Below are 14,135 nucleotides of genomic sequence, written 5' to 3' on the forward strand. Positions count from 1 at the left end.
GGATCTAGCAAAGGCCTTCCCTAAAGCTGGATTTATCTTTCCTTGCTTCTTTGTGAAATTCCCTGGTGGTTTCCTGACTTTTCTTTTTGGAAAAAAATTCTGAGGATCTTGGTCACATGTTTTTCTATCAACAGAAGCCACTATGCTGGTGTTCCTTTCCAAGCAGCAAAGGCCAACGGTGCCTCTCCTCTTAGAATGGAATGTTGTCCTGCAAACACATTTCGATCCTCCTACTCTTCTATAAGAGTAGGCAGTCATGTTCCTCTCTTGCCTTTAATCCGTCTGCACCTGTAGACTTGATTGACGAGAGATAATGACGAGGTGCTAGTACCTCAACTGGCTGGATACCTTTTGCAAAGAAGACTGAAGAGAGGGGAGAAAGAAACTAAAACAAAGGGAGAAACCAACAAATTTCTTAAACTTTCAATATGTTTTTATCAAAACAAGAGGAGCAGCTTACCCAGGAGCTGAGCTGTCCCATCTGTCTTCAGCTCTACAGGGATCCGCTTGTTCTCCCCTGTGGGCACAACTATTGCCAAGCTTGTATCTTGAAGTCAGCTAACTCCACAGGCGGCAGCAAAGAACCTCTGCGATGCCCGGAGTGTCGCGAGATCTACGAGGGCGTTAATTCCCTGCAGAGAAATTTCAAACTCTCAAACATTGTTGAGGGTTTCCAAGCCTCGTCAAACTCCCAGAACATTTATGAAGAAATCCGGGACATAACTGAACCGGTGGTGGAGGATGATACCATCGTCTGTGACCACTGCATAGATCATCAGTCTCCAGCGGTGAAAACCTGCCTGAAGTGTGAGGTGTCGCTGTGCTCCAGGCACCTCCAGAAACACAACGAGAAGGAGGCGTTCAAGTCCCACTCTCTGGTGGATCCTCTGAAGGAGTTTGGGATGAAGGCCTGCCCGGTTCATAATCTTCCACTTGAGTACTTTTGTTCCAATGAGATGATGTCTCTGTGTGCCACATGCTTCATAGAAGGCCATCACCAGAACCATGATGTCCTCACCTTCAGCGTGGCAGAGGAGGAGATGAGAAGAGCCCTGGAGAGCCGCAACAAGGTAGGCTCTTGTATTTTGGATGCAATCATTTCGACATTTGCATAACATTTGATTACTATTGGAAATTAAACGAACAATAAAGGAGAATGCACTGGAAAAACGATCTAGAAATTTAAATTAAGTGTATTTATCCTTAATTTGAGTAGGTAAACTAGATAGTTTGGCAATGGAATGAGTATTTTTACTCTTAAAATAAGATAATCAGATAATATGCACTTGAACTAAGACAATGCATTTGTGTTTTCTTATTTCAAGTGTTAATAGTCTTTTTCGATAAAATAAAAATATCTCTTTTATGTCCTCAATCCAAGATCAAATACACTTATTTTAAGAAAAAAATGACTTATCTAGATTTAGATTTTTTCCAGTTTGCTAAGTGTTAAAAGTGTTCTGTCCCCTAACTCCTGTGATTAAAACACAAGTAGGAAAGAATTCTACACTTATAAATAAGTAAATTGCCGATGACTTGCTGGATTCTGATAGACTGGCTTGTCAAAAGGTTGCTGAGCTTGAATGACAAGAATATCAAGAGAAAATGAAACGTGACCTCTATGAAGTCCTTAAAACTTTACTGATGGGAATGTAGTTTGCTTGGTGTTTTGTGATAGATGACCAAGAACAATGAAAAAGATGGGAACATTGTGATTGCTTGTGACAGTTCTCAGTTCTGCATGACTGACTCAGAGATAATACCTTTATTTACCTTTATTCATTTAACAACGTCTCTGTTTTCCTCTTTTTTTTATGCACTGCAACAAATTTGCATCTATCTGTTTTACAAGAATATATTTCCATTACTACAAAGTAAATGTCAGTCTGTACATGCATGTCTGCAGGTGGTTAGCAGTCGACTGCAGCTGACAGAATGCCTCCTGCAGAAGACAACGGAGGATCAGGGAGCCTCCGAGGCTGTCGGGGAGAAAATGGTCAACAAGGCGGTCTCACTTATGGATAGCATGGCTGCAATAGTGGACAGGTAAGACACAAAATGGGCACTGGGATGCAACATGACTTATTTTTGTCAATCTACCACTAGACTTTCAGAATAAATGGTCATATCCTTCCATTTTACTGACTAGTATTTTGGAAATTCAAATTCATTTACATAAGTGTTTGCCCTCATGCCTATATCAAATAAAACTTTATCACAGACCCCAATATTTATGAACTGCAGGCCTTCCCTCCAATATCATTGTTGATCTAAGATTTCTTTATGAGATTTCTCTTGGAAAAATTATTTTTCCATTTGAGAAAGTTGCTAGAAAAATCATCAACTAATCTGCAAAATAAAATAGTACAACATTAAAAGAAATTAAGTTGTATAATTCATAAATCACTCATCCTCAAAGGCAGAGTCCAGTTACACTCTGCTGAGTCACAGCAGTCCCCATTCAGAAGCAAGAGTCTCCCAGGAGCTTCTCTCTCATTCTAATATCATTAATATAGTTAACACAAGCATGAATGTATTTTTTAATGATATTAAAATATATTCATGCTCATTAGCAAATGTGATTGGTATTCATCATCAGCTTATCTGATTGTCTGTTGTTTCCTGAATGAAAAGTTCTTCACCAAAGTTTGGATTGTAGATGTAGATTTAACTGATATAATTCCAAACTTCCAAAAAAGTAAAAAAAAAAACAAAAAAAAAAACAATCCACTGGACTTCCCATCCAGGAAGCTTTTTCATTTCATAATGTCAGAAATAGCATTGACTTTAATGCTCTTATACAGTAGACCATACATAGAGTATATATATACAGTAACCCCGTATAGATTCAAAACAAATCTTACTGTTTTCTAAGGTTTAAATGTTTATGGCAGGTTTAAGCTGCCGCTTTTATAACTTCCAATATGAGAGAGCTGTGGTGCAAGAGATTAAATAGCTTGTCTGTGGACACGAAAAACTGGAGAGTTTAGGTTTAAGTCAGTTATTTTTAGCAAAGCCCTGATCTACAGTACAACTGCTGATAGAAATTACTTATTAACCTATTCACTACTAAACATGATCGTCTAAGTAAAGCAAAATGGTCAACTGCAGCCTTGGTAATCTTCATCCATGCAGATTAGCAGACGGTTTACAGATTAAAGTAACAATACCACAATTTCCAGGACAAAGAAGCATAACAATGAATGAATTAAGAGACCAAGGTCAAAATTTCAAGAAAGGACATGGAAAATTTTAAGACAGTGGTTCCATGTTAGTTGTTTTATGGGAATATGGTCTTAATGTTATTGTAAAATGAAAGCAATGGTGTAATCTTTAAAAAGCTGCCGTTTCATAGCACTTACGGTAAGAATATGTATGCTTTACTTACCGGTAATAACTTGAAAAGCAGGTTAGGCTTTGACAGATAAGGTGCACACCCATTTTGGCACTTCATGCTTATCACAATGATGTGTGCAGTTTAGCTGTCCACTTCACTTTTGTTTGCACCTAAAACTTATTTCATTCATCTGATAGTTTAATTTAGTATTTAATCAGAGAACCTACATATATGTAGCACCAGCTGGTAAAGTAAGAACAGTTTATTTAATAATTTAGTGTAAAACTGAAGAGCATGCCAGGCTTCCTCATAAGATACTGATCCCAGGTGACAATAATAACATATTGATGACATGAATTGAAATGTAATGTCTTCAGGTACAGGGAGCGGCTTCGTATGCTGCTGGAGGAGGAGAGATGTCAGCGCCGCAGAAGCTGGCAGGTTGGAGTGAGTGCCCTGGAAGAGCAGCAGCAGCAGCTGCTGGAGGCTCAGAGAAGTGCAAATGAGGCCCTCAGGGAGAAAGACTCTTTCACCTTTATACACAGGTAAAAAAACAAAACAAAAACAAAGGCATTCCTACTTTTTATGAATTCATTCACATACTGCTTTGCAACAGCATTTCTGCTACTCACACCTGTAAAATTTGTCATATACTGCCTTTGTGTGTTTTATATGGATTCTGTACAATGGACCAATACAAAGTGTTCTACTGTAAATTAGGTTTAAAACCTTCAGCCTATTAAGAATTAGATTAATTAATTTATTGTTTGCTAAATTATTAATGTTAAAGATCTAAGGCTGTGTGAATGGTAGAGCTACTGTTTATTTGTTTATGAATTGGTTTTTCTTTGACCCTCCACCTTGTCAGTCCGCCTCCTGCTGAGATTAACAAGTAGAAGCAGCTGATGAGGTGGATGTGATTGTTTGTTTGAAGGAGTGAGGAGTGCAACAGTTTTTTCACACACTTAACTTAACGTTTATACTTGAATTTTTTGTAAATCAACTCTGAGAATATTTCTTTTATTATTCATAAGTAAAGAAAACACCCCTTTTTGAAACAAGAAAATTCTCCACGAGTGCTTTTTGTTTTGTGAGTCGAAAAACCTCCTCCTAAGACTACTCTGGCAATTTTTGATTTTCTGAGAAACTATTTTGGTGCAAGAGTAGCCGTAACAAAATCTTTATTCATAACATTCTGGAAAGTGTGTAATGCATATGTATTTTGTATTCTAATCTAATATCCTTAGATGCTACTAAATTAGGAGTGAATCTGTTAACTGGGGAGTGTTGGCCCAGTGGTTAGTGCAGTGCATTGTGCTCTGAGAAGGTTGCGAGTACCCAGTTCAATCCTCACAGCCTGCACACTGGGTTCCTGAGCAAAACCCTTAACCCTTGTGGGATTGCCTTCGAGTCAATGAGTCGATGCAATCAACTGGTTTTCCTTTGATAGAAAAATTTTGAATCAATTTGACTGTATGATCTGGTAAACTTTAAAGTGCCTTAAGATGACGTGCTGTGAATTGGCCCTGTATAAATAAACTGAATTGAATTGAATTGAACCCGACACTGCTCCCCGGGCGCCACACAATGGCAACCCACTGCTCCCCAAAGGCGATGGGTTAAATGCAGTGAGTTAATTTCTCCATTGTGAGATCAACAAAGTTCAATTTCTATCTGTAAAACTATTGATTATGCATTTAATAGCATGCATAGAAAAGTAGCATGAAGAATGTCATCAGATGCATTAACCACAAACCAGGTTAAAACCATGGCAACTATGTGAAAGATGGTACTCTTATCAGACGAGACTAAAAGAAGACCTTTTGGCCTGGTTAAAGTAATTACTAGACACTTAAATGACCGCAGACCCAAAGTGAGAGATCTAGCTTTTATAGATTCAAAAAAAATCTTATATGGAAGAACAGTAACCCTGTACGTCACAGTGAAAACATTATCAACATCATGAAAAATGGTGGTGGCCGAATCATGAAGTAGGAATGTGTTTCTGTAGCAGTGACGTAGAGACTTATAAGGGTTTATAGGAAGATGGATGGTAAATGCAGTCAGCAATCAGAACAGCATTAGCATGTTTTTAATCAATCCAAGCTTGAAAATTGTGGTTTGTGGATGCAATCCTGTCTCTGTTACCGTCAGCTACAAAGAACCATCATGATTCTAGTTTCTTGATTTGCAACGTTAGTGGAGAAAAACCCAAAAATGTACAGTAACTGCAGAAAAATGGTGATTTAAAAAAAAAATTGTATGAAAATTCAAATTCTCATGTGTATAGTAAAATTTAAAGCAGTTTTTCTTCTTTTCTCTCCAGATTTATGATGATTGAACAAAAGTTGAGAGATGTCGTCACAAGCAATATTTCCAGCTCCATTCCTTCAAAGGTTGCCCTGAACGCCAAGCGTCTCCAAACAGGCCTCAAAACCAACGACTTCCGTACAGAAATGGTCCGTCTCCTTGACACTCTTCATATCCTGCTCAACCCGCTGGAGGTCACGTTTAGTGTCTGCACTGCCCACGCCAGCTTGTTGGTGTCCAACGACCTGCGAACAGTCCGATACAGCAACACCAAGCAGGCCTACATTGAGCACCCAGAACGTTTCATGAGTGTGCCTCAGATCCTTTGCAGCCAGGGTTTTTCAGGAGGCACTCATATCTGGATGGTAGAAATGGGTGTTAACTGCATGTGGTCCCTTGGTGCATGCTACAAGAGCATCCCTCGCCGTGGAGACCACAGTCGCTTGGGCCACAACGCAGTATCCTGGAGACTTCAGTGGAAAAATGGCAAGCTTACTGTGTGCTCTTCGTCAAGCAATGCTTCACTGGGAGAGACTCTCCAACATCCAATTAAGATTGAGGTTGCGCTTGACTATGAAGGGGGAACTCTGTCTTTCCATTCCATCAGACCTCGCAGGGAACACCTTCACACATTTAAGACTGTGTTTAAAGAGCCAGTTTATCCAGCTTTTAGTATCCATTCAAACACCCCAGAGTCATGGATCACTCTGCACGGGGAAGTCTAAGACCACCCTTTAAACCTTTATTCCTAATGCATAGATGTGTTTGTTTATTTCTATTGTTACACTTTCCCCGGATCTCCAATATCACTAACTTTATTCCAATTTTTGCCATGTAAGCATTTTAAAGGCCAATTTATGCTTCTGGCGCATGGCCTCTGCAACCATCAAATCTGCGCAACCACGCCCCCAGAGGTTCTGCAACCGTCGTTGCGCTCTTCAACAAAATCCTGACTACATGTCGCAAACCCGTGCAGAGCTCAAGCAGAAGTGCACAGACAAAAACCAGCTGTGATTGGTCCTTGGTATGCCTTTCCGGCTGTCTGTGTGGTTGTCCTTTTTAATACGGTGCCGGGGCATGCCATTTTTAAAAAACCGAGGAGCCACTACAAAGGACAACTATGACAAAAGGTTAATTCGAGGAGGTTCGGAAGTAAAATTACCTGTACGATCCCTCTGATAATTTATATATAAATGCCAAGGTCTCTGCCAAATCGAAGTTCTCGCGAGTTCTCTAATAGGCTCCCCCTAGCACTTTGCCAGGAAACTTCCGTGCGTACCATAAACCAAGAGGTTTGTCATCTCCTACCACAGGCTTGTATTTTATGCGGATGACACTCAAATATTTATTAATACCAAATTCTTCACACTGATACCCCACTTCCTAACATGTCCTCCAACACGACCTGGATGTGGACCTCTAAGCCCTACTCCAGAGTACTTATGTCCAGATTATTTACAGTGGTATTTGAGGCATCTAGAGGAACAAGGATGTTTGAAGTCCCTGTGAAATTCTGAACTTTTATTCCAGGCTAACTTAATATCCTTCACAGAAGTATACCTATCCCACCTGAGAAACACTTTGACTGCTCCTTACAGTAAATTAGCTCTTACTGACCCCAGTTTAGGGCTGATCCATGCCTTTGCTGGATTACTGCAGTTAAGTCCTCATGAGGACTTCCAATAGGGGCCTGGCTAGTCTCCAGTATGTCTAAAGCTCACCTGTTAGTCTACTAAGCCTTACCAACATATCACCTCCTCTCTCATAAATACCCACTGGCTGCATGTCAAGTACCACATAGCTTACAAGATCTTCTCACTTGAAAAATCCCTGTGCTCACAGAGTAATGCAGACATCCTCAGCTATGGGTCTACATTCTGTCTCTTGCAAAAAACGGAGTTCAGAAGATCAGGCTTGGGCATTTCTCAAAACTATCTTCTTCAATGAGGAATTAATTTTAGCTTTGAAAGTTAATTCCCTCTCTGTTAAACATCCTTGAATTTCTTTATATATATGAATCTTAGTTCTTCTTCATATTGTTTATATATAGTAGCATGATTGATTTTCATTTAATTAGCATTTTATTGAATCCTATGAGACGCTACCTGTTTAGTTTACAGAACAGTCATGATAAGGGTGTTTTTGTGGCCTACATACAGTATGACATGGGTGTTTTGTAACTGTTACCACATTTGTTAAATATATTCACATTAATATGATGCAGCTGCGCTAAATTGTGTGTGTTTTCCCCTATGATTATGATTTTTATTTTTTATTTTGAATACAGTAAAAAAGAGAAGGCTGACATTTACACTAAAGTTGAGACATGTTTTGTGTTTAGGGTACAAATAAATTATTTGACGCAAAAAATAAAGCTTAGAATGGTTGCTTCTGTTTGTATGTTACTGTGTGTGTCACTGTTGTTCTGAAGGACGCATTTTTATATGTTAAGCCAGCCTTAGGAAGCAAGAAACTTTGCATCTCATTAGGATCTCTTATTGCCCTTGGGTTCAAAAGAAACCTTCAATTTACACAAGACAAATGAAGGTTTTATATACTTACAAAGAATGGTATTTGGAATTTAAAAAATATATTTACAGCTACATCTAATTATATTTTTTCCTGCCTTTGTCTTCTTTTGCATATATAGAATGGAATGAAAGTTTCCAGTATAAATTATTTATCTGAAATGATTAAACTTTGAATTTTTTTAAACTAGTTAATAGTGATATAAAAAAGAATAGAATAGAAAATTACCCCACAATGGGGGCATGTATGTATAATGTATAGAATTTAGGTGAATAAACATGTTTATTTTTGTTTTTCAACAGATGAAATGGATACGAAAAGACCTTACAATATTTAATTAGAACTTCCCAATAATTTTCTGACTTGCATCTACAGCATCTTTTGAATGAATTAACAGTGAACAGATTTGGTAGGTTTCACTAAAAACTGCAAACCAATGAGGTTGATTCTAGATGTGTGAATGTTCTGGATGTTGCTTTTAAATAATTGGTTTAACAAAGCATCCATTAATATGCCAGGCTTTCAGCCAGTTTGAAAGAATTCACTGGGTTAGATATGAATATGTAGTTGATGATATATATGAAATATCAATGAATATAAAATTAGACAATCTTTGACAGTCTATACAAAGGTGAAAGTTGCCAGTCATATAGTTGCATGCATTGCATAAATATGTTAATGAATAAAATGTAGAGAAAAAAACGTTGTCTTATATATATATATTTAAACAGTTTTCACCAACTGAGGAAATAATCTCTATACTTAGAACAATTGTGTCCAGATATGATCTTGAAATTATTATCCATGCCTTTATGTCTTCCAGTTTAGACTACTGTAACAATCTATTCTCATGTCTAAACAAAAACGAGGTGTCTCGTCTTAAGCAGGTGCAGAACTCTACGGCGAGGTTACTGACTCGTACAAACAGAAGGAATCATATTACGCCGATTCTAAAAAACTATTCATTGGCTCCCAGTCTCTTTTTGGCAGTGTTGTATAAAGTACTGAAATCTCGGAGTCAAGTAAAAGTATAAGTACCTCTCCAAAATATGACTTTGGTAAAAGTCCAAGTTACTGACTGAAATGTTACTTGAGTAAAAGTCTTAAAGTATCTGAAATGGCTTGTACTTACCGGTAAGTATAAGAATCACTGTAAAAATAGATGTACTCAAGTAATGTAGTGAAAAGTATAAGTAAAAAGTAAGTGCAGTTTGAATGACATTTTTTTATACTTTGGTAAACTTTGAAGGTTAAATTTGCTTAAAATAATATACACAACCAAGTGTAGGATAAATTTAGACTGGCTTTGCGAAAAAGACGTATTCTATTGGTGTTGATGAACAAGAACAGGCAAGACCAGACTTTGTAGTCAGTAGGGGTCAAAACACTTGCGTTTCTCTCGCTCGCTCGCTCGCTCGTTTTTTTTTTTTTTTTACTTAGTAACTAAACCAAACATTGAAAATTTATAGGAGTAAAAGTATGCAATTAAGTTTGTAAATGTAGTGAAGTAAAAGTGAAAGTTCTCAAAAAAATGTATACTCTTGGAAAGTATAAAGTACTCCAAAATATACTTAAGTACAGTAGTGAAGTATTTTTACTTTGTCACTATACAACACTGCGTTTTGGTTCCAGTTTAAAATCCTGGTGCTGACCTTCAGGGCCTTTCAGTCAGGCCCCCTCCTACATTAGAGACTTGTTGTTGTGTCCTTATACCCCCTCTGGGAGGCTGAGGTCTCAGGACCAGATCCTACTCATAGTCCTTCGTACTTGTTACAGGACCAGGGGAGATCGCACTGGAACAACCTTCTGTTTTTGTTGCTCTTACTTGATTCTGTTCATGTTTTTAAGAGTGAACTGAAAACCGTTTCTTAAAATTGTTTAAGAAAGCATTTTAAATCCAGTAGATTAGGGGTTGTTTTATGACCATGTCACTGTAATTTTATTTCTATTTGTATTTTAATTTGTAAAGCACTTTGTGACCTGTATGTCTGTGAAAGGTGCTACATAAATAAAAATTACTTACTTACTATATATATTTATTGCCAAATTAGCTAATTCCAGATGTTTTGCACTTTACATTCATTTGAGATAACTTGTAATTAAGTTGAGATTCACAATTAGGGCCCACATGCAACTTTGGACCACCAATGGCCATAAGTGACCGGGGTTGCCTGTTTGAGGTATAATATGATAATAAAACAAGTCTAAATTTGATCCTTTGTCGTTTTTCATCCAATAGAAATCTTCGTTTTTTCCTAGCATATTTATCTCAGAACTTTATTAGATTACATTATTGATAAAAAAACAATCCTTCAGGTTGGAAACCTAACCAAACGGGGAACATTTCAGACCAACCTGGCAACCCTAACCCATCTGTGTCACCCATTCTGTCATTGGGCAGGACATAAACACTGTTTCATGGTCTCTACAACGTTTACCTTCCAACTATTAAGTGAACTATCAGGTGATTGAGTGAGTTATGGGTTCGGGGGAGAGTACAACCAGGAAAGTGTCCTTCGGCGTGGATGATGAGGACAGAGTGAGGATTCTCCGTGGGATAAAGGTAAAGCTAATGTAGCTAGAAGTCATGCTAACAGGAGGTTAGTGAGAGTTGGAAGCTTGTTGCTCTGTAGCACATGGACAGCAGGTATGCAGGGACCAGGTGTTTCAGCCTTTTCTGGATCCAGCATAGATACAGTAGAGGCTGTGGAGCAGGTTAATTCATTAATATATTTTTCCCCCTTCGCCGAACTTCACTGGATACAGGCTGATTGTAGCAGATCAACGTTGGTATCTAAAAGCTAATTAACGCAGCGAGTTGAATATTGAATTTAGAGATCTGCTTGGACTAAAGACTAAATCGGCTTAAAAGTCGTATACAGTGGATTAATGTGCATTACATTTATAGTGCTTTACTATTTTTAGTACCTTTAACAATGCCGCAAAATGAACCGTAATCATTGCGACTATTGTGTATTATTATGCGTGTTACATCGCTGATATATCGTGCAAGAAATAAAAAGGTAAATGTGTTATTTAAAGCTAATTTTGTAGTTTTGGAGATAGCTTAAATTGAACAGTTTTTAAATGGAGTTTGGCGAACAGCTGTGGAGCATGGGGGTGCTGCGTTCAAGGTCCAGTATAAAAATTGGAATTTCATGTTATGATGGGTGGTCCAGCAAAGTGTTTGCGGTAAAAGTTTATATGGCTAAACATTTTGCTAACGTAGATTTTGTTGTATTACTTTTTTATTGTTTGGCTTACTAAAATGGGTTATAGAAAAAAAAACCCTGAATGAACTGTAACTATACAGTCATATGTTTACATTACTGTTTTTCATCACAATGTTTTTATCACTGCTACTTACCTTATCAAGGCTGCATAAAAAAAAAAATGAAAATTTCTAGAGAGCTGTTCTTAACAAAATTTATTTTTGTTTACACTTGTGTTTACAAAATGACAAAATAAATCTGTCTTAAGTCTAAAGGAGAATGAATATTTCCCAAGTTAAATTATGGAAATTTTTAGTATTTACTGTATTTACTTTTCTTCTGTATGTTATGTAACTTTGTCTTTTGCATTGAGTCCATACTTAATTAAAGTATTCGGTGTCACAATTTTCAAAACATTTTCTCCTGGACTTTCATACATATTTAGTCATTTCCTTCTGCTGCCACAGTTAATCAGGCTCTGTGCTGGTGGCTCTAGCAACATGAAATTCTGTTATTTGTCTCTCAAGAACAGCAGCTTGCCTCTTGTTGCACAATCAAACTTTAGTAGTGCAATGAATCCTCTGAGCTTGTAGTTTTTATTCATCCAGAAACAACCTCAGATGCCATTTGCTGCATGTAAGGTTATTTTGATGCGTGCTTTTCTTCAAAGTTAACACAAGAACGCAGTGGTTGCTATAGCAACAGGTTTGATAATTAGATTGCAGGAGGTTTTTCCACTGTGCTTTTAAAGTTGACTGCCATCATGTACAGTGAAAGTAGGTCTTTTTTTTTCAATAAAATAAATATTTTTTGCTAATATAAAACAAGGTAGCTTTTGCTTGGTGACTTATTTCCCATTATATAACAATAATTTTTGCATTTGTGTTTTCACAGCAATTGCTGAATTAATATTTGATGATTTACTAAGACGTTTCCAATTTTCCCGTTAATTTTGAATGCACCACATCTTGCAAGGATCCAATTCAGAACAGCTGAAACTCAAAGATATCATCGATAAAGTTCTGTGATTGTCTGAGTTTGTCTATCAGGAGCTAAAAAGTTAAAGCTATAGCTGTGGATGTCGGCTCCGGCTGTACATTCAGATGCAATGAGTCATAGAAAGGGTGAGTCACTGACTGGTGCTTCCCTCTGTGGTTTTTATGTGCAGCCGTTTAACTTTTACTCTTTGATGCTAATACAGTCTAACTTTTAAGTTTGTTTTAGGTTAAAGTTATTCCGATTTCCTTTAATTCAATAAAACCAAAACCAAATGAGACATGGAGGAGTTTTTGGAGACTCAGTTCACTGTGGCATCCATGTTTGTTCTTAAATTTCTTCTTCTTCTTCCATCAGTTGTCAGAGGATGTTCTCCAGAGGATGAGAGGAGTGGCCAACATTCCTCCTGAACCTTCCCCTTCATCATCAGCATCATCGCCGGCCCCAAGTCCTCAGTCAGAAAAAGGTGAAGGTTTAATGCTTGCTCTCATCTGTACCGGACCAGCGTTAATGTTGGACTTTGTCAGGGGAGAATCTGACTTCAGTGCTTTCAAGTTCAACATCTCCAAGTTTAGCATTCGATAAAACCTGGTTTAAGCTGTTCGAAGGTGTATTTCGTCATAGAATATGAAATGGTTGGGTGGGGGTACGGTTCCTACAGAATCCAGACTCTGCTCCAGAGGTCACGGATTAGCGGACCGGGGTCCGGATCCACCTGCTGGCAAATCCAGACTGATTTAAAACATTTATAAATTACTGCATGTTGTCCGATGACAGTTTCTAACTTCACTTGCGCCGCTTCTCCTTTTTGTTCGGTAAAGCCATTCATAGCGTCCGGCACCAGGCTGACACAACCAATGACCTGCTGTCAGGTTGGTTCAACCTGCTGCTGTGAAGCAGGATTCTCCACCATGAGAATCATAAATCGTCCCATCCCTAATAAATATATATATATATATATATATATATATATATATATATATATATATATATATATATATATATCGAACCATTCCGTTTGACTGTCTCGGTTCGGTTCGCGTGTGTTTCGTTCGGTTCATGCGCTGCTCCTTTTTCTCATAGGGGAAGCATTTCCACTCCAGAGCAGAAGGTGGCGGTACTGCGACCAAAGCCAACCACCAGTAGTAGACAAGAAGAAGAAGAAGCGAAGCAGCGTAGCCGGGTGTAGCAGAAAAAAATCAGTTGTTGTGGAGAATTGTGTGGGTATGGCGAGTGGGAAAGAACAGGAGTTGGAAGACGCGCCAGCAGCACTTTATAGGTCTGCTGTATGGAACCACTTTGCATTCAGAGTGACCTACGATGACGGCGGAAAGAAAGTTGTGGATAAAAGTGCAACAGTGTGCGGGCATTGTGCAACACGTTTTGTTTATTGCTAACAGCAACACGACCAACATGTCAGGCTAACAATCAACACATACCGAACTGAACCGACCCGTGGATTTTGTGAACCGTTCCACCCCTAGTACAAATGTTTCTGTCCAGAGCAGATCTTTATAGAAGGTGCAAAGTAATGTATGTTCTCAACTCAGCAGACATTGGATCCAAACTTTTATTTGTGTGTTTGCCTTCATCAATATGCAGATTCTATTCTAATGAGCAAGCAGTGCAAATTAATGCATGGGTTGTATGCAAATGTAAACATTTAACATGTTAAAAGCAGTTTACCAAATTTAAGCTGCAGTTTTAGCGTTTCTTTTTTCAGTACTTCTAAAAGTCGGGTGCAAACTTCC

The 14,135-nt window shown here is 38.0% G+C and overlaps 2 protein-coding genes across 3 annotated transcripts in view; both read left to right on the forward strand.

Annotated features, from left to right (window-relative positions):
- Window positions 1-428: 428 nt before the first annotated feature.
- LOC119789757 (E3 ubiquitin/ISG15 ligase TRIM25-like) lies at window positions 429-6,925 on the forward strand. The gene is made up of 4 exons (XM_038294817.1): window positions 429-1,070; window positions 1,907-2,046; window positions 3,715-3,882; window positions 5,664-6,925. The coding sequence occupies exons 1-4, from the start codon at window positions 429-431 to the stop codon at window positions 6,370-6,372; spliced, it is 1,659 nt and encodes a 552-aa protein (XP_038150745.1). The 3' UTR covers window positions 6,373-6,925.
- A 3,610-nt stretch (window positions 6,926-10,535) lies between these two features.
- Window positions 10,536-14,135, forward strand: part of chchd6a (coiled-coil-helix-coiled-coil-helix domain containing 6a) — a 131,504-nt gene continuing 127,904 nt past the window's right edge. For both annotated transcript variants that reach the window (XM_038294837.1, XM_038294838.1), the window contains exons 1-2: window positions 10,536-10,739; window positions 12,742-12,850. In XM_038294837.1, the coding sequence (XP_038150765.1) occupies window positions 10,656-10,739; window positions 12,742-12,850 (193 nt within the window). In that variant the 5' untranslated portion in view covers window positions 10,536-10,655. The remainder of the gene's footprint in view (window positions 10,740-12,741; window positions 12,851-14,135) is intronic.

The sequence above is a fragment of the Cyprinodon tularosa genome, unplaced genomic scaffold (assembly GCF_016077235.1).
Source record: "Cyprinodon tularosa strain WSP-4 unplaced genomic scaffold, ASM1607723v1 ctg346, whole genome shotgun sequence".
NCBI classification, from domain to species: Eukaryota; Metazoa; Chordata; class Actinopteri; order Cyprinodontiformes; family Cyprinodontidae; genus Cyprinodon; species Cyprinodon tularosa.